Source organism: Hyla sarda, chromosome 12 (genome assembly GCF_029499605.1).
Source record: "Hyla sarda isolate aHylSar1 chromosome 12, aHylSar1.hap1, whole genome shotgun sequence".
In the NCBI taxonomy this organism is placed as follows: Eukaryota; Metazoa; Chordata; class Amphibia; order Anura; family Hylidae; genus Hyla; species Hyla sarda.
Genome location: NC_079200.1, coordinates 10,075,257 through 10,097,347, shown reverse-complemented (window position 1 = coordinate 10,097,347; position 22,091 = coordinate 10,075,257). Strand labels below are relative to the sequence as shown.

Below are 22,091 nucleotides of genomic sequence, written 5' to 3'. Positions count from 1 at the left end.
TTTTTATTGGGAGAGGGGATTATTTTGTTTTTTTTTACTTTTATAAAAAAAAATGGATAAATAAAATAATAGCAAAACAAATAAAAAATAAATTAATTAAATCAATTAAATTGTCACTTCACTTTCACGCTAAATTGCGACACCAAGAGCCTCCTGGCTGGCTTATATTTCTGCACTGGGCGCAAGCGCAGCTGGATTTACTGAAAAGTGTGCGGCCACTTAGTAAATTCAGCAGAATTTAAATGGGCGGAGCTTTACTACCAAAATGAACGCCGCAGTTAGTAAATTTTCCCCTAAATCTTTTAGCTTGCCAAATTGTGGCCAATAGAAGTGAAAGGGATTTCTCAGATATGCCGCAATAGCCATGATAACGTGTGTGCTGGTGGCGTGATCCCAAGGCGCTCTCGATCTACATCGGTGTTTCCCAACCAGGGTGCCTCCAGCTGTTGCAAAACTACAACTCCCAGCATGCCCGGACAGCCAAAGGCTGTCCGGGCATGCTGGAAGTTGTAGTTTTGCAACAGCTGGAGGCACCCTGGTTGGGAAACACTGTTAGAAGACATCCTGGGGATTAGGTATCTGGGAGGGGGTTGGTAGTGGATCATCACCGACTAAGTGTCTGGTGTAGAAACTCGTCTGTCCTGGTCGCAAAGGAATGGGGCTGCCGGCTGTAAAACCCAAAACGACCCACGCTGCAAATTCCCAGCAGTAATTCCATCCCCCATTCTGCATTCCTCAGCCGACCTGTCTGACGCCCCTTATCTCTTACCTCTATTTCAGACACTTGAGCTCCCAGAATGCCTGGACAGCCGAAGGCCCATCTGCTTCCTCCAGAGGATCCACACTGTCCCCAAAAAGGTAAATCAAGGCTTTCCGCTCATCTCAGCAGTCTTTGGCTGTCCGAGCAAGCTGGAGACACCTTGGTTAGGAAACACTGCTCTACATAGACCTATATTCACTGCAGAAATGTAATTTAAAAGGACGCATGGAACAGTCACCTAGAAACAAGTTCTTAAAATGACAAAGTGGAAATGAGGATTCTTACAGCTGGAGTCTTTAGCAGCGTCCCCAACAGGCGGTTCCTGAAGCTAGAAGAGCTGATCTTCTCCTCTTCATTCTCAGAGTGTTTGGGGTCTGTTACCAGCTGGATCTCATGGATGGTCAGCTCACTGAGCCCCTGAAGAAAACAAGATGAGGCGTTACCACACACAGCAAACCCTAAGGGCTACGAGTAGAAGTCTAATGATCTATAAGGGTAGGGTCACACGACAAGTTGGAGGCGCATTAAGGGTCGGATCCGCAGCGGGCCTCCAACTTGTCGTGTGACCCTACCCTTATAGATCCCCCCCACTGCTCGCAGCGGCAATCTGTTTGGGTCTCCAGTTCCAAAATCCTGGACATCCCCTAACACAGGGCTTGACGAATTCCGGGCACCAGGTCACAATGACAACTAAGAATTTTTATGGTGGTGCCCAGGTTTTTGTCAGTCCTTTCCAATAGGGGTCCTTTAAAAATGAAAACTTATCTCCACCTCCGTTTCTGCGCTGATCTTCTGTACTCAGGAGTACAACAGTGAGGCTGCCAGTGTGCTGCTAACGTGACACAGAGGAGAGGTGAGGGGACACTAATGACTGTGACACAGGGAGAGATGAGGGGACACTAATGACTGTGACACAGGGAGAGATGAGGGGACACTAATGACTGTGACACAGGGAGAGAGATGAGGGGACACTAATGACTGTGACACAGGGAGAGATGAGGGGACATTAATGACTGTGACACAGGGAGAGATGAGGGGACATTAATGACTGTGACACAGGGAGAGATGAGGGGACATTAATGACTGCTCATATGATGTCACATAACTCCTGTTGTATGACATCACGTGACATGTGGCCTCTTGACTCCAAACTTGTTCTGGATTCACAACAGATTTACCCAGCCCTGATCTAAACGTTGGTATAATTATAAGGTTACATTTTCCAGACGTCTCTTATTCACGGACTGTCCTCCTCGCTGGGTCTCCTCACTGACAACGATACATTTCAGTTCTGGGTCAGTGATGGACGGGCCATAAGGATCGGCTATAGGCACAATGTCATATCCCAGAGAAGGCTTCACGTCAACCAGGAACTGGGACAATGTCTCCACCCTCTTCTCATAGGGCTCTATCAGTTCCTTCAGGACTTTATCTGAAAAAAAGAACGTAAAAAGCAAATAATAACATAGCTTTGTTAGGTTTGATGGGTTTGCCAAAAGATATAAAAATATAATTTTACTTTTTCCCCCTCTAGGCTCAAGTGTCAAAGAGGTGGGGCCAAGCTGCTCAAGTGCCGCGGTACTGCACAGGATTTTTCAGACTGGGCTTGCTGCCCTTTACATCAACCAGGACCCAGAAGGAAAGTGATGCTGCAGCATTTAAAGGGGTACTCCCCCCCTAGACATCTTATCACCTATCCAAAGGATAGGAGATAAGATGTCTGATCACGGGGGGTCCCGCCGCAGGGGACACCCCAGACATCCGGTGCACAGAGTTAATTTTGCTCCGTGCCGGACGACTGACGATGCGGGGTGGAGGCTCGTGACGTCACGGCCACTCCCACACGTGATGTCATGGCCATGCCCCCTCAATGCAATCTATGGGAGGGGGCGTGATGGCCGTCACGCCCCCTCCCATAGACTTGCATTGAGGGGGCGTGACCATGACATCACAGGCGGGGAGCGGCTGTGATGTCACAAGCCTTCGGCGCTGCACCCGACTCTCTAAACGAACACCGGGAGAAGCAGGGAGATCGCGGGGATCCCCAGCGGCACGACCCCGTGATCAGACATCTTATCTCCTTTGGATAGGGGATAAGATGTCTGGGGGTGGAGTATCCCTTTAAACATTTCTGCACTTCCTCCTTGACACTTGAGCCCTGAGGAGAAAAATCATCATTTTAGAAGTTGTGGCAAAGTTATGTTTGATATTGTTGTCCCGTCACCCAACTTTGTTAGTGTTGATGGGTCTGCCACAACTTTCAGAAAGATGATTTTCTCCTCAGGCTCAAGTGTCAAGGAGGAGGGGCAGAACAGTTAAAGTACTACAACATCGCTTGCCTCCTGGGTCTCCCTCCCCTTCCTCTCTTTGATGTAAAGGGCACCAAGCCCAGTCTTCAAATCCTGTGCAACACTATGGCACTTAAGCAACTTGGCCCCACCTCCTTGACACTTGAGCCTGGGGGGGGGGACAATTAATATTGTCGTTCGGTGTCACCTATTGGATGGTGTCTGCAGCTTGTATTAAGTATGAGGTTCACTTTAAACCTTAAAGGGCACATGACGTAAATGTACATCATGGTGCCCTGGCACTTCCCGCACATTAAAGTTATAAACATGAGTTGCGATCGCTTGACTGATGTCCACTATTAGAGGTGAGGTCCCGACTGCTGAAAGCGGCCTGGACCTCACCACTAATGGCGGACATCAGTGATCAAGGTAATGTCCATTTGTAACCATTTAGATGCTGTGAACAAAGCTGACAGTGGCATATAAAGGGGTCAGATGAGTAAAGGTGGTGTGAATGCTACGGTCAGTGGGGTGCAAGTCTGATTCACATCCCCTCACAACTCTTTGACCCATCTGACTATTTATAGAAAAGTGTAGACAGTCAACAAATAGTAAAATCCCTATCTCACTGTATAATGAGAAAATGGAGGGAATAAAAACAAGATAAATACAGGGTTGGAATGGAGGGCACCCAAGGCTAGAAAATTATCTTTTTTTTTTTTACATTGACCACAGATCTTCTTTAAAGGGGTATTTCTGTTATATATATATATATATATATATATATATATAAATAAACATACTTACCTAACCTGGGTCCCACATAGTTCCAGTTCACCTCTGTCTGGTCGCCTAATTTTCTCTCTCCTTCCTGCTTCCGAGAGGAGCGCTCAGTGCGGGACAGGCCGGCTCAGTCAATTAATGGTCACAGCGGTGTCCTGTCTTATTCAGCAGGGGGGTCCTGCAACAAGCGCTTATTTCAGAAACAGGAAGAAGACAGCAGATCAAAGCACAGAACGGAGGTGAACAGGAGCTACAGGGGACCGAGTTAGGTAAGTATGTTTTTTTTTTTCTTTCTAAATACATTCCAGATACATTCATCCAGCAGTTATGTTCGGCACAAATCTGCTCAACACGCCAACACGCCTGCCTCTTCTCTTCCCCAACATTAGTCGTTCGGAGCCTCCATACACATTAGATGGTGGGCCAATCCTACCATAACTGTAGGTTCGCCCAACTTTATTGCAGATTGTACGGCCATTTTCAAAACATTTCAATGTGTCGCAAATAACACAAATAAGTAGTCACCGGCTGCCAATCTCCCACTGATGCCACGTGAGAAGTGCCAAATACTAATGCAGTGGGGACCGGTATAGGCCAGTGACTGGCTGAGCGGGCAGCTCCTATGTATGAAATACAAGAACAGTAAGCTGTGAACAGCAGAATCAGCAGAATTGGCAGCAGGTGAGTATATGGGTTTTATTACATTTCTTCTGGCATCCTAAACACGTTTAGATGCTAAACCTCTTAAATGTGAGGATCCTGGTGCCACGAATGGTCACGTACATAGGTAGGGATGTCCCGATACCAATCACTGATGCTTTTTTATTTGTCATCAAAGGCGGCTCTAGACTTTGTGAAGCCTTAGGCGAAAGTCGAACATGAGGCCCTCACTGACACTCAGAATTAAGATATGTCCCCAGTAGGTAGGTAGGCAATCCCCCTAATAGGTAAAAGCCCCAGTAGTTTGGTAGCAAACTACCCCCAGTAGGTAGGTAACCCCATTAGGAAGTACCCAGTAAGTAGGTAACAAATACCCCAATTAGGTTGAAGCCCCCAAAGGATATGTAGGGAATCCCCTATAATAGGTAGAAGCCCCCAGTAGGCAGGTAGAAGACCTTCCCCTTTTAGGTAGAAGCCTCAAGTAGTTACATAGTCTGGTAGGTCAGGAATTCCCCATATTAGGTCCCTTCAAAAGATAATGATGAAAATCCCACTCCCCTCTCTCCGCTCCAGCACTGAGGCCTCTGCACCCTTCGCTCTTTATTAGGGTGCATTCACACCACGTTTTAATTCTAAGGCTGGCGGATCCGGCAAGGGTATTTCAAAACCGGGTGCTCCCGTATCCCCACCGGACCTGTGCAGCTTCTCATTCTTTTAAATGAGCCGACCGGAGTCAGTGACTCTGCTCGGCCCATCGTTGCCCTGTAGGCTGCCTTAGGCTGCATTCACACCACGTTTTTGCAATACAGTTACCTATCAGGTTTTTGATGAAAAACGGATTCCTCAAAACCTGATTAAACTGTATCAAAACATGTGTACAAATTTTAACCCGTATACGGTTTGAAAAAAATGATGTCTGGTTGCATCCGTTTTGTAAGAAAAAAACATATACATTTTTAACTTTTCACTCCATTATGAATAAAGTTTCACTTGAAATTCCAAGAAAAAATAAACTGTGCAAAGTAAAAAACCGTATGGTGAAAACCTGATGGAACCGTATGCACATACAGTTCTGTACGGTTCCCATTGACTCCCATGTAAAAAAAAAAAAAAAAAAAAAAAAAAAAAAAAAAAAACTTATACGGTTTAATACGGTTTAATACGGTTTTTCACCCAGATCAAAAACTGTGGTAGGCTACGGTTTTGGGAACGGGAAAAAAAACTGACAAAACCGTACAAGATGCAAAATGGACACAACTGGATGCATCTTTTGGCGTACGGTTTTCAATACGGTTCCGTATGGTTTTCAAAGTGTATACGGGAACTGTATTGCAAAAACGTGGTGTGAATGCAGCCTTAGAGGTGCAGGACCAGCCATGCGATGAAATGACACGACTGCGCGGGTATTGCGCAAACATCCCATTGTGTTGACCCAGATACTAGTATCCATATGGGGACATCCCTACACATGAGGATTCTGCAGGATCCAGTGACAGGCAGTAAAGATAACTTCTTTCGAGAGGATGGAGAACGGCAGAAGTGTCCATGTTCATGCTCTGCAGGAGGCCGGTGAGGAGAATCTCAGTGAAGGAGCCTGCGTTTGACTTTTTTCCCCCCCGTTTCCAGGCATTGATGGTCACAGTAGATCAAGGCTTTCCACACTGGGGGTCGCAACACAATAGTGTCAGCAGCAATCCCCGGGTAGGTCCCATCCCGCAGCTGTCGCTGGTCACTGATCCTAAGTGGCCCCGGCCTGTGCTGCAGATCTGGAACTGGCAGCCGGCGCTGAAGCAACTTCAAATCAGTCATCAGACGTGCAGAGCCTGGACCAGACGTGGAGCCGGACTGAGTGGGAACGAAGTAGAACAGCAGGGGGTCGAAGTGGAGAATGAAGAGACACGGAGGTATAGGGGGGGGGGGGGGGGATAAAAGGGGTATTCCGGGTTTATACAACTTATTCCCCTATCCAAAGGATAGGCCATAAGATTCATGATCGCTGGGGTCTCCCACGATCTCGGTGCAGCCCCCGGTATTCTCTGCCCGATGCTGCCTCCGAGACGGGGACGTGATGTCATGGCCATGCCCCCTCCATTCATGTCTATGGGAGGGCGTGGTGTATGTATGGAGGGGGCGTGGCTGTGACACCACGTCCCTGTCTCAGAGGCAGCGCCCGGCACAGAATACCGGGGGCTGCACCGAGATCGTGGGGGACCCCAGGGATCATAAATCTTATGGCCTATCCTTTGGATAGGGGATAAAGGGGTATTCCGGGTTTATACAACTTAAGTTGCGAAGGGGTGGGGAGGAATCAATGGAGGGAATGAAGTGAAGGGGGGATGATGTGGTACGGCGAGGGATCAAGAGGGAGAATTAAATGACATTGGAGGTGGAGGGGTAGAAAAGAAGTGACACAGGAGGGAACAAGGGTGGGGGATGAAATGGCACCGGGAGGGGGGAGAGTGATGATATGGCACCAGGAGGGCTTGATGAAATGGCACCAGGAGGGGGGGGGGCTTGATGAAAATGGCACCAGGAGGGGGGGGGGAGCTTGATGAAATTGCATCAGGAGGGGGGGGCTTGATGAAATGGCACCAGGAGGGGGGGGGGCTTGATGAAATGGCACCAGGAGGGGAGGGGCTTGATGAAATGGCACCAGGAGGGGGAGAGCTTGATGATATGGCACCAGGAGGGGGGGAGCTTGATGATATGGCACCAGGAGGGGGGGAGCTTGATGATATGGCACCAGGAGGGGGGGGCTTGATGAAATGGCACCAGGAGGGGAGGGGCTTGACGAAGTGGCACCAGGAGGGGGGGGGGGGGGGCTTGATGATATGGCAGCAGGAGGGGGGGGCTTGATGAAATGGCACCAGGAGGGGAGGGGCTTGACGAAGTGGCACCAGGAGGGGGGGGGGGGAGCTTGATGAAATGGCACCAGGAGAGGGGGAGCTTGATGGAATGGCACCAGGAGAGGGGGGGGGGGGGGTGCTAGATGAAATGGCAGCAGGTGGGGGGGGGGGGTGCTAGATAGATGAAATGGCACCAGGAGGGGGGGGGGTTGCTTGCTGAAATGGCACCAGGAGGGGGGGGGGGGGGTTGCTTGATGAAATGGCACCAGGAGGGGGGGGGGGGGGGGTTAGCAGCCATATTTGTGATGCTGATACTGGATACTACCACTATGTTATGATTCATAGGACATGCGCCGTGAGGAGCGCGTTACCAAACTATGAAGGACTAAAAAGGCGTCACCCACATGAAGGGATTGTAAAGCTCTGGTGTAGATGTTACTCACTGTCCAAGAGTTCCTTGTCCGCCACCCCAATGAGAAGTCGCCCTTCTGTCAGCAAACAGCAGACGCTCAGTAAGATCTTATGGGCATTATGGAGCCTATCGAAGGTGCCCCCGACTACCACATCGCTGTGACTCTGCAGAGGGTTCCCTTCATGATCCGTCTCCTTCTGGTCCATAATGTCCCCTTCTATCCCGTACTCCGGGTACAGTAATACTGATACTAGGTGCGGGTCACAGCTGTAACAGTTCTTGGCGTATCGCTCCAGCTGCTGCTTGGCGGGGTTATACTGCCCCCCATCACTAGTCTGGAAATCCGTAAGGACGACCTCTGGGGGGTGAGAGAGGTTCTGGACGGAGGAGAGCGGCTGCTGGCTGCAGCTTTGGTTCTTGATGTTAGTGAGGAGAACACGCACATCCAGGTGACTATGGACGTCGGCGTCAGAATACAGCTTGGAGATGAGGCGGCAGACCTCCTGGGTGGCAGGGATGTAGGTGGACGCGGGTTGAGAAGAGGCGGTCAGGAGGAGCCCAGGTTGGAGATGGATGTACAAGGTGTCTTGGACAATCTGCGCTGCGGAGGCCAGAATGGGCGCCAATCTCATAGACAAGGCAGAGAGGGGAGACGTCAAGACCAGCACGCCCGAGCGAAAGACAGACATGGCCGACAATCACCTTCAAATAGAAATAAAGAAGTTTATTAGGACAGTTCTTTATTTTAGAGATAGAGGGGTCGTGCGGGATCAGAAAAGAGATCAGGATCAGCACTACATCCGGCCAAGGTATTGTAGTTCATCCTCATAGACTTCAATGGGGAAGAGCTGCAATACCGTCCAGTACCACATGGAGCAGCAGCTCTTCTTCTCATATCCCGTCCCCCGTATTAACTATTCTCTGCACCTGCTGGACAGTCGGCAGGGTGTTTAAAAGTTCCGGACAATCTCCGTTGGCCCAGAGTAACCCGATCCGGAAATGGACCTGAAGTCCTATAGACGTGCACAGAACTTCACACAAAACCCTCCCACAAAAGCAGCGTCATTACTGTCCCCTCATCTCTCCCTGTGTCACAGTCATTAGTGTCCCCTCATCTGGCCCCTGTGACACCTTATTTCTCCCCTTGGCACAGTCATTACTGTCCCCTCATCTCTCCTGTGTCACAGTCATTAGTGTCCCCCCATCTATCCCTGTGTCACAGTCATTAGTGTCCCCCATCTCTCCCTGTGTCACAGTCATTAGTGTCCCCTCATCTCTCCCTGTGTCACAGTCATTACTGTTCCCTCATCTCTCCCTGTGTCACAGTCATTACTGTCCCCTCATCTCTCCCCTGTGACACAGTCATTAGTGTTCCCTAATCTCTCCCCTGTGACACCGCATGTCTTCCTGCGTTAGTCATTAGTGTCCCCCATCTCTCCCTGTGACACAGTCATTACTGTCCCCTCATCTCTCCCCTGTGACACAGTCATTACTGTCCCCTCATCTCTCCCCTGTGACACCGCATGTCTTCCTGCGTTACAGTCATTAGTGTCCCCCATCTCTCCCTGTGTCACAGTCATTAGTGTCCCCTCACCTCTCCCCATGTCACAGTCATTAGTGTCCCCTCCCCTCTCTCCCTGTGACACCTTATTTCTCCCCTTGTCACAGTCATTAGTGTCCCCCATCTCTCCCTGTGTCACAGTCATTAGTGTCCCCCATCTCTCCCTGTGTCACAGTCATTAGTGTCCCCTCACCTCTCTCCGTGTCACAGTCATTAGTGTCCCCTCACCTCTCCCCGTGTCACAGTCATTAGTGTCCCCTCACCTCTCCCTGTGTCACAGTCATTAGTGTCCCCTCATCTCTCCCTGTGTCAGTCATTAGTGTCCCCTCACCTCTCCCCGTGTCGCAGTCATTAGTGTCCCCTCACCTCTCCCCGTGTCACAGTCATTTTGTCCCCTCATTTCTCCCCTGTGATACCTCATTTCTCCGTGTCACAGTCATTAGTGTCCCCTCACCTCTCCCCGTATCGCAGTCATTAGTGTCCCTTCACCTCTCCCCGTGTCACAGTCATTATTGTCCCCTCATTTCTCCCCTGTGATACCTCATTTCTCCGTGTCACAGTCATTAGTGTCCCCTCACCTCTCCCCGTGTCACAGTCATTATTGTCCCCTCATTTCTCCCCTGTGATACCTCATTTCTCCGTGTCACAGTCATTAGTGTCCCCTCACCTCTCCCCGTATCGCAGTCATTAGTGTCCCTTCACCTCTCCCCGTGTCACAGTCATTATTGTCCCCTCATTTCTCCCCTGTGATACCTCATTTCTCCGTGTCACAGTCATTAGTGTCCCCTCACCTCTCCCCGTGTCACAGTCATTATTGTCCCCTCATTTCTCCCGTGATACCTCATTTCTCCGTGTCACAGTCATTAGTGTCCCCTCACCTCTCCCCGTGTCACAGTCATTAGTGTCCCCTCACCTCTGCCTGTGTCACAGTCATTAGTGTCCCCTCACCTCTCCCTGTGTCAGTCATTAGTGTCCCCTCACCTCTCCCCGTGTCACAGTCATTACTGTCCCCTCATTTCTCCCCTGTGATACCTCATTTCTCCGTGTCACAGTCATTAGTGTCCCCTCACCTCTCCCCGTGTCACAGTCATTACTGTCCCCTCATTTCTCCCTGTGTCACAGTCATTACTGTCCCCTCATTTCTCCCTGTGTCACAGTCATTAGTGTCCCCTCATCTCTCCCTCTGTCACAGTCATTACTGTCCCCTCATCTCTCCCTGTGTCACAGTCATTACTGTCCCCTCATCTTTCCCTGTGTCACAGTCATTACTGTCCCCTCATCTTTCCCTGTGCAGAAATATAGAAAAAAAATATACAAGTGCCAAAAATAAAATTTCAGTCGCCATGGTGACCTGGCGCCAGGGATTTGTGGAGCCCTGACTTAGACCCAGTCTATGGACAGATGAAGCAAACATCAAATCCTTTATTTAAATTGTGGAAACCCCGTCATTCCCGAGTGTTTTATCCCCATGACAACCTATGGCTGCAGTGGGGGGAACCATAAACACCAGTGTTTCCCAACCAGGGCGCCTCCAGGTGTTGCCTTCGGCTGTCCAGACATGCTGGGAGTTGTAGTTTTGCAACATCTGGAGGCACCTTGGTTGGGAAACACTGATCCACAGGATATATCATACATGTCTGATAGATGAAACACAAATGAAGCGGGGACTAGCTGATCGGTAGGATCTGACTGCTGGGACCCCCATCAATTGTGTCGAGCAGCAGTGCACACGCTCGGCCACCTCTACATTCACTATCAATGGGACTTGTGTACATTGCCCAGCACTGAACTCTATGGCCCATAGAGAATGAATGGAGCGGAGGCTGAGCGTGTGCAATGCTGCTCCCTTCACAACTGCCTTAGGATCAGCGCAGAAGTCAGACCCCACTGATCAGTCAGTAATAACCTATCCTGAGGATAAATGCACAATATACATTGTACCAATACTGTGTGTAGATACCGTCAATTCCTTGGGTCAAAATGCACAACCAGGAGAACCTAGTGACATATAGAGCCAGGGACGGTGTATAACGGTCATACAGTATATAGCAGTACACAGTATATAGATAGCAGTCATACAGTATATAGATAGCAGTCACAGTATATAGATAGCAGTCATACAGTATATAGCAGTACACAGTATATAGATAGCAGTCATACAGTATATAGATAGCAGTCACAGTATATAGATAGCAGTCATAATGTATATAGCAGTACACAGTATATAGATAGCAGTCATACAGTATATAGCAGTACACAGTATATAGATAGCAGTCATACAGTATATAGCAGTACACAGTATATAGATAGCAGTCATACAGTATATAGCAGTACACAGTATATAGATAGCAGTCATACAGTATATAGATAGCAGTCATACAGTATATAGATAGCAGTCATACAGTATATAGATAGCAGTCACAGTATATAGATAGCAGTCATACAGTATATAGCAGTACACAGTATATAGATAGCAGTCATACAGTATATAGCAGCAATCAGTATATAGATAGCAGTCATACAGTATATAGATAGCAGTCATACAGTATATAGCAGCATACAGTATATAGATAGCAGTCATACACCATATAGCAGCAATCAGTATATAGATAGCAGTCATACAGTATATAGCAGCATACAGTATATAGATAGCAGTCATACACCATATAGCAGCATACAGTATATAGATAGCAGTCATACACCATATAGCAGCAAACAGTATATAGATAGCAGTCATACAGTATTTAGCAGTCATACATTATATAGATAGCAGTCACAGTATATAGCAGTACACAGTATATAGATAGCAGTCATACAGTATATAGCAGTACACAGTATATAGATAGCAGTCATACACCATATAGCAGTACACAGTATATAGATAGCAGTCATACAGTATATAGCAGTACACAGTATATAGATAGCAGTCATACACCATATAGCAGTACACAGTATATAGATAGCAGTCATACATCATATAGCAGTATACAGTATATAGATAGCAGTCATACACCTTATAGCAGCAATCAGTATGTAGATAGCAGTCATACAGTATATAGATAGCAGTCATACACCATATAGCAGTACACAGTATATAGATAGCAGTCATACACCATATAGCAGTACACAGTATATAGATAGCAGTCATACATCATATAGCAGTATACAGTATATAGATAGCAGTCATACACCTTATAGCAGCAATCAGTATGTAGATAGCAGTCATACAGTATATAGCAGTCATACAGTATATAGATAGCAGTCACAGTATATAGCAGTATACAGTATATAGATAGCAGTCATACACCTTATAGCAGCAATAAGTATGTAGATAGCAGTCACAGTATATAGCAGTCATACAGTATATAGATAGCAGTCATACATCATATAGCAGTACACAGTATATAGATAGCAGTCATACACCATATAGCAGAAATCAGTATGTAGATAGCAGTCATACAGTATATAGCAGTCATACAGTATATAGATAGCAGTACACAGCATATAGATAGCAGTCATACACCATATAGCAGAAATCAGTATGTAGATAGCAGTCATACAGTATATAGCAGTCATACAGTATATAGATAGCAGAATACAGTATATAGCAATCACAGTATATAGCAGTCATACATCATATAGCAGTATACAGTATATAGATAGCAGTCATACAGTATATAGCAGCATACAGTAGATAGCAGTCACGGTATATAGAGAGCCGTCATACAGTATATAGATAGCAGTCATACACCATATAGCAGCATACAGTATATAGATAGCAGCATACAGTATATAGCAGCATACAGTATATAGATAGCAGTCATACACCATAAAGCAGTCATACACCATATAGTAGTATACAGCATCATACACCATACAGTATACACCATACAGTATATAGCAGCATACAGTAGATAGCAGTCACGGTATATAGAGAGCAGTCATACAGTATATAGATAGTCATACACCATATAGCAGCATACAGTATATAGATAGCAGCATACAGTATATAGATAGCAGTCATACACCATATAGCAGCATACAGTATATAGATAGCAGTCATACAGTATATAGATAGCAGTCATACACCATAAAGCAGTCATACACCATATAGTAGTATACAGCATCATACACCATACAGTATACACCATACAGTATATAGCAGCATACAGTATATGGCAGAATCCGCTATACAGCAGTCATACAGTATTATAGCAGCATACACCATATAGCAGTATACAGCAGTCATACAGTATCATAGCAGCATACACCATATAGCAGTATACAGCAGTCATACAGTATCATAGCAGCATACACCATATAGCAGTATACAGCAGTCATACAGTATGATAGCAGCATACACCATATAGCAGTATACAGCAGTCACACAGTATTATAGCAGCATACACCATATAGCAGCATACAGCAGTCATACACCATATAGCAGTATACTGCAGTCATACAGTATTATAGCAGCATACACCATATAGCAGTATACTGCAGTCATACAGTATTATAGCAGCATACACCATATAGCAGTATACAGCAGTCATACAGTATTATAGCAGCATACAGTATTATAGCAGTATACAGCAGTCATACAGTATTATAGCAGCATACACCATATAGCAGTATACAGCAGTCACACAGTATTATAGCAGCATACACCATATAGCAGTATACAGCAGTCATACAGTATTATAGCAGCATACACCATATAGCAGTATACAGCAGTCACACAGTATTATAGCAGCATACACCATATAGCAGTATACAGCAGGCATACAGTATTATAGCAGCATACACCATATAGCAGTATACAGCAGTCACACAGTATTATAGCAGCATACACCATATAACAGTATACAGCAGTCATACAGTATTATAGCAGCATACACCATACATCAGTCACACAGTATTATAGCAGCATACACCATATAGCAGTATACAGCAGTCACACAGTATTATAGCAGCATACACCATATAGCAGTATACAGCAGTCATACAGTATTATAGCAGCATACACCATATAGCAGTATACAGCAGTCACACAGTATTATAGAAGCATACACCATATAGCAGTATACAGCAGTCACACAGTATTATAGCAGCATACACCATATAGCAGCATACAGCAGTCATACACCATATAGCAGTATACTGCAGTCATACAGTATTATAGCAGCATACACCATATAGCAGTATACAGCAGTCATACAGTATTATAGCAGCATACACCATATAGCAGTATACAGCAGTCATACAGTATTATAGCAGCATACACCATATAGCAGTATACAGCAGTCATACAGTATTATAGCAGCATACACCATATAGCAGTATACAGCAGTCACACAGTATTATAGAAGCATACACCATATAGCAGTATACAGCAGTCACACAGTATTATAGCAGCATACACCATATAGCAGTATACAGCAGTCATACAGTATTATAGCAGCATACACCATATAGCAGTATACAGCAGTCACACAGTATTATAGCAGCATACACCATATAGCAGTATACAGCAGGCATACAGTATTATAGCAGCATACACCATATAGCAGTATACAGCAGTCACACAGTATTATAGCAGCATACACCATATAACAGTATACAGCAGTCATACAGTATTATAGCAGCATACACCATACATCAGTCACACAGTATTATAGCAGCATACACCATATAGCAGTATACAGCAGTCACACAGTATTATAGCAGCATACACCATATAGCAGTATACAGCAGTCATACAGTATTATAGCAGCATACACCATATAGCAGTATACAGCAGTCACACAGTATTATAGCAGCATACACCATATAACAGTATACAGCAGTCATACAGTATTATAGCAGCATACACCATACATCAGTCACACAGTATTATAGCAGCATACACCATATAGCAGTATACAGCAGTCACACAGTATTATAGCAGCATACACCATATAGCAGTATACAGCAGTCATACAGTATTATAGCAGCATACACCATATAGCAGTATACAGCAGTCACACAGTATTATAGAAGCATACACCATATAGCAGTATACAGCAGTCACACAGTATTATAGCAGCATACACCATATAGCAGCATACAGCAGTCATACACCATATAGCAGTATACTGCAGTCATACAGTATTATAGCAGCATACACCATATAGCAGTATACAGCAGTCATACAGTATTATAGCAGCATACACCATATAGCAGTATACAGCAGTCATACAGTATTATAGCAGCATACACCATATAGCAGTATACAGCAGTCATACAGTATTATAGCAGCATACACCATATAGCAGTATACAGCAGTCACACAGTATTATAGAAGCATACACCATATAGCAGTATACAGCAGTCACACAGTATTATAGCAGCATACACCATATAGCAGCATACAGCAGTCATACACCATATAGCAGTATACTGCAGTCATACAGTATTATAGCAGCATACACCATATAGCAGTATACAGCAGTCATACAGTATTATAGCAGCATACACCATATAGCAGTATACAGCAGTCACACAGTATTATAGCAGCATACACCATATAGCAGTCATACAGTATTATAGCAGCATACACCATATAGCAGTATACAGCAGTCACACAGTATTATAGCAGCATACACCATATAGCAGTATACAGCAGTCACACAGTATTATAGCAGCATACACCATATAGCAGTATACAGCAGTCACACAGTATTATAGCAGCATACACCATATAGCAGTATACAGCAGTCACACAGTATTATAGCAGCATACACCATATAGCAGTATACAGCAGTCATACAGTATTATAGCAGCATACACCATATAGCAGTATACAGCAGCATACACCATATAGCAGTATACAGCAGTCACACAGTATTATAGCAGCATACACCATATAGCAGTATACAGCAGTCATACATACTCGGATCCAGCACAGCGCCCCCTAGATAGGCCAGACTTCCCGCTGTTCCCCTGATCCTTCACCTTCCGGATCTCCAGGACTCCTCTCTGACAGGTAGAACTCCCCCTTTTTTTTTTTCTTCAACAACTTTGTTTAAAAATGACAAAACCTCAGGAAGCAGCACTGTCACGTGATTCTTCTCGATTACTAGAGGCAAAATCTTACTAGTTGTATCAGTACGAGATGCGTTAGAGAGGCGGCCATTTTGTCAGCGCCAACCTCTCTAAGGTACGGGGGTGGGGGTGGTCTGTCAGGGCATGCTGAGAACTGTAGTTCTACAACAGATGGGGAGTTGTACAGTGCTGTGTGTTTGTGCATGTGGTGACAATAAATGGACATTGTCCCAATAAAGTTAATGTTATAAAGCCCTAGTGAAGTTGGGTTTACACTTACGTTTTGCTTTTTTTACATCAAAAATGTCCCAAAAAAAGCCACATTTACCACACAGCTTTTTTTTTTTTGTGTGGCAAAAACGCTGCGGCCTGATGTTAGCTGAAAGTCAATAGGCATTTATGAAAAGCCAAAATCCACTTTAAGTTTTTTTTTTCACTCATCTTTGGCGATTTTTCTGCGGTTTAGGCTCCAAAATCGCGTCATGTTCAGACTATGGCATTTTTTAAACAAAATCTTGGCATTTCACTCCCATAGAAGTCTATGGGAACAAAAAAAAAAAAATCCATAAAAAAAACGCCATGTGGGTTTAGCGTTGGTATTTTTATTTTTTTTGTGTGTGTAAACCCCCGCCCCTCCCCCTGCCATTTCTTCCATAGAAATCCTTGAGTCACAAGATGAAAGAATCACATGACCTAATAAAAATGCAGGGAAAAAATGTCAAAGCCGCTATTTTTAAAAACAACTCCTCAAAAAATGCATCTTAGGAGCGCAAAATGACGTTTTTCAGCTCAAAATAATGTAAAGCTAGCCTACTGACCGTACACTTCCAGAACAGTATACGCGCTGATAGCAGCCAGAATCCGCTATGCATGAATTCACCGCAGCTTCTGCAGCGCTGCTTCATGTATACAGTGGACTCCCTCAACATACGATGGTGATCCGTTCCAAATGGACCATCATTTGTTGAAACCATCGTATGTTGAGGGATCCGTGCAATGTAAAGTATAGGACAGTGGTCTACAACCTGCGGACCTCCAGATGTTGCAAAACTACAACACCCAGCATGCCCGGACAGCCGTTGGCTGTCCGGGCATGCTGGGTGTTGTAGTTTTGCAACATCTGGAGGTTCGCAGGTTGTAGACCACTGTTAAAGGAAGTTGTACTCACCTGTCCCCGCCGCTCCGGACCGTCACCGCTCGTCACCGCTGCCCTGGATGTCGCCTTCCATCGCTGTCGCTGCGTCCCCGGGGTGTCCCCGATGCTCCGGCAAGGCCTCTGCTTCTCCGGCATCCTCGCTCTCCGTCGCCGCCATCACGTCGCTACTCACGCCGCTCCTATTGGATGACGGGATGGCGTGCGCAGCGACGTGATGACGACGATGGAGAGCGCCGACGATGCAGGGGATCCCGAGGAGGACGCGCCGGAGCCCCGAGGACAGGTAAGTGACCATCACCGGACCACACGGGGCACCGTAAACGGCTATCCGGGGGCAGCTGAAGCAGTCTGTGCTGGAGGATAGCCGTTTATGCGAGGCCCCGACATACAAAAGCATCGTATGTTGATGCTGCCTCTGAGAGGCCATCGTATGTTGAAATGATCGTAGGTTGGGGGGGGGGGGGGGGCGGTCACTGTACAGGGGTGAGGAAATTTAATAAAAAACTACTTGTCCACGGGACTAAAACGGAGCAAAATCTACTTGTCCCTCATGACGATCCATTTGTCCGGGCCAATTTTCGCTTTTATACGCTGTTTTTTTTCCTCCTCGCCCTATAATAGCCATAAATACCTTCTATAATGATACCTTTTAATTTTTCAATAACGTATTCTCTGAACAAAATTAAAAAAATATATATATAATGTACAAAAAAGAAAGTTGCAACAGCACTCTAGATCAAAAAATGGAGGCTCTTAGCGCACTTTTTGTGAAAATGTGTCCCCCCATCCACCACGCGGAGGTGGCCTCATATCGGATGGGACCCTAACATGATAACTCACCTCTGCTGTGCATATGGCCTCTGACTGTGCGACATGTTGGATCAGCCATTGACTAAACCACCTCCAGTCTGAGAGGGGTGGGGTGCACGGCTAAAGAGGGTGCCACACCCCCCAACTTACAAAGTAAAAACAAACTTTTTAAGTTTTTACTTTGTAAGTTGGGGGGTGTGGCACCCTCTTTAGCCGTGCACCCCACCCCTCTCAGACTGGACGTGGTTTAGTCAATGGCTGATCCAACATGTCGCACAGTCAGAGGCCATATGCACAGCAGAGGTGAGTTATCATGTTAGGGTCCCATCCGATATGAGGCCACCTCCGCGTGGTGGATGGGGGGACACATTTTCACAAAAAGTGCGCTAAGAGCCTCCATTTTTTTGACCTAGAGTGCTGTTGCAACTTTCTTTTTTGTACATTATATTTTTAATTTTTTTTATTTTTGTTCGGAGAATATGTTATTGAAAAATTAAAAGTTCTTTTTTGTACATTTTGTATTTGCCACAGCAGCGAGCACCTGTGTATTAGGTTGTTGTGCTGGCTATGTTTCCTTTTGTTTTTATTTTATATATATATATATAGTACAGACTAAAAGTTTGGACACCTTCTCATTCAGAGTTTTCTTTATTTTCATGACTATGAATATTGTAGATTCACACTGAAGGCATCAAAACTATGAATTATCACTAGTGTTGCTCACGAATATTCGCAATTCGAATATTATTCGCGAATATCGCATATTCGCGAATTCGCGAATTTCGCAAATATAGCGCTATATATTCGTAATTACGAATATTCTTTTTTTTATTTTTTTTTATTTTTTTTTTCACAGTACACATCACAGTGATCACCCCTCTCTGCTTCCAGCTTGTGTGGTGTAAAGAAGGCTGTAATACTACTGTGTGAGACTGGCGTGCGAAAATTCGCATATGCGAAAATTAGCATATGCAAAGTTTCACATACGCGAATTCTCGCGTGTTTTAATTTTGTATATGCTAATATTCACATATGTTGATTTCCGCATACGCGAATTTACGCATATGCGAAAATTAAACGAGAATATAACGAATATGCGAATATTCGCGAATATATGACGAATATTCGTCCATATATTCGCGAATATTCGCGAATTCGAATATGGCCTATGCCGCTCAACACTAATTATCACATGTGGAATTATAGACATAACAATAAGTGTGAGAATCTGTCATATTCCAGGTTCTTCCTTTTGCTTTGATTACTGTTTTGCACACTCTTGGATTCTCCTGATGAGCTTCATGAGGTAGTCACCTGAAATGGTCTCCAACAGTCTGGAAGGAGTTCCCATGATGCTTAGCACTTGTTGGCCCTTTTTGCCTTCACTCTGCGGTCCAGCTCACCCCAAACCATCTGGATTGGGTTCAGGTCCGGTGACTGTGGAGGCCAGGTCATCTGGGGCCGCACCCATCACTCTCCTTCTTGGTCACATAGTCCTTACACAGCCTGGAGGTGTTTGGGGTCATTGTCCTGTTTGGAAAAGAAATGATGGTCCAACTAAACGCAAACCGTATGGAATAGCAGCCGCTGCAAGATGCTGGGGTAGCCATGCTGGGTCAGTATGCCTTCAATTGTGAATAAATCCCCAACAGTGTCACCAGCAAAGCCCCCCCCCCCACACCATCACACCTCCTCCTCCACACCATCACACCTCCTCCCCCACACCAGCACACCTCCTCCTCCACACCATCACACCTCCTCCCCCACACCATCACACCTCCTCCACACCATCACACCTCCTCCCCTACACCATCACACCTCCTCCTCCACACCATCACACCTCCTCCTCCACACCAGCACACCTCCTCCTCCACACCATCACACCTCCTCCCCCACACCATCACACCTCCTCCCCCACACCATCACACCTCCTCCTCCACACCATCACACCTCCTCCTCCACACCATCACACCTCCTCCTCCACACCATCACACCTCCTCCTCCACAACCGTCACACCTCCTCCCCCACACCATCACACCTCCTCCTCCACACCATCACACCTCCTCCTCCACACCATCACACCTCCTCCACACCATCACACCTCCTCCTCCTCCACACCATCACACCTCCTCCTCCACACCATCACACCTCCTCCTCCACACCATCACACCTCCTCCTCCTCCACACCATCACACCTCCTCCCCCACACCATCACACCTCCTCCTCCACACCATCACACCTCCTCCACACCATCACACCTCCTCCTCCACACCATCACACCTCCTCCTCCACACCATCACACCTCCTCCACCACACCATCACACCTCCTCCACACCATCACACCTCCTCCTCCACACCATCACACCTCCTCCTCCACACCATCACACCTCCTCCACACCATCACACCTCCTCCTCCACACCATCACACCCTCCTCCTCCACACCATCACACCTCCTCCACACCATCACACCTCCTCCTCAACACCAGCACACCTCCTCCTCCACACCATCACACCTCCTCCTCCACACCATCACACCTCCTCCTCCACACCATCACACCTCCTCCTCCACACCATCACACCTCCTCCATCACACCTCCTCCACACCATCACACCTCCTCCTCCTCCTCCACACCATCACACCTCCTCCATCACACCTCCTCCACACCATCACACCTCCTCCTCCTCCTCCACACCATCACACCTCCTCCTCCTCCACACCATCACAACTCCTCCTCCACACCAGCACACCTCCTCCTCCACACCATCACACCTCCTCCTCCCCCACACCATCACACCTCCTCCCCCACACCATCACACCTCCTCCTCCACACCAGCACACCTCCTCCTCCCCCCACACCATCACACCTCCTCCACACCATCACACCTCCTCCCCTACACCATCACACCTCCTCCTCCACACCATCACACCTCCTCCTCCACACCAGCACACCTCCTCCTCCACACCATCACACCTCCTCCCCCACACCATCACACCTCCTCCCCCACACCATCACACCTCCTCCTCCCACACCATCACACCTCCTCCTCCACACCATCACACCTCCTCCTCCACACCATCACACCTCCTCCTCCACACCGTCACACCTCCTCCCCCACACCATCACACCTCCTCCACCACACCATCACACCTCCTCCACACCATCACACCTCCTCCTCCACACCATCACACCTCCTCCTCCACACCATCACACCTCCTCCACACCATCACACCTCCTCCTCCTCCACACCATCACACCTCCTCCTCCACACCATCACACCTCCTCCTCCACACCATCACACCTCCTCCTCCTCCACACCATCACACCTCCTCCCCCACACCATCACACCTCCTCCTCCACACCATCACACCTCCTCCACACCATCACACCTCCTCCACACCATCACACCTCCTCCACACCATCACACCTCCTCCTCCACACCATCACACCTCCTCCTCCACACCATCACACCTCCTCCTCCACACCGTCACACCTCCTCCCCCACACCATCACACCTCCTCCACCACACCATCACACCTCCTCCACACCATCACACCTCCTCCTCCACACCATCACACCTCCTCCTCCACACCATCACACCTCCCTCCACACCATCACACCTCCTCCTCCCCCACACCATCACACCTCCTCCTCCACACCATCACACCTCCTCCTCCACACCATCACACCTCCTCCTCCTCCACACCATCACACCTCCTCCCCCACACCAT

General features: G+C 46.9%; 2 protein-coding genes across 3 annotated transcripts in view; one reads left to right on the top strand and one right to left on the bottom strand.

The window, feature by feature from the left end:
- RETREG3 (reticulophagy regulator family member 3) overlaps positions 1–328 on the top strand; it is a 34,287-nt gene extending 33,959 nt beyond the window's left edge. Inside the window, exon 6 of the mRNA XM_056548955.1 lies at positions 307–328. Coding sequence (XP_056404930.1) covers positions 307–328 — 22 coding nt within the window. The remainder of the gene's footprint in view (positions 1–306) is intronic.
- Positions 329–1,045: 717 nt separating this feature from the next.
- On the bottom strand, positions 1,046–16,380 carry COASY (Coenzyme A synthase; the record flags this gene model as incomplete). 2 transcript variants are annotated; one of them, XM_056547979.1, is given in 4 exon segments in its annotated part: positions 1,046–1,177; positions 1,978–2,192; positions 7,781–8,451; positions 16,242–16,380. In XM_056547979.1, coding segments are annotated over 3 exon segments (1,005 nt in total), but the record flags the coding sequence as incomplete, so codon positions are not given.
- Positions 16,381–22,091: the final 5,711 nt, after the last annotated feature.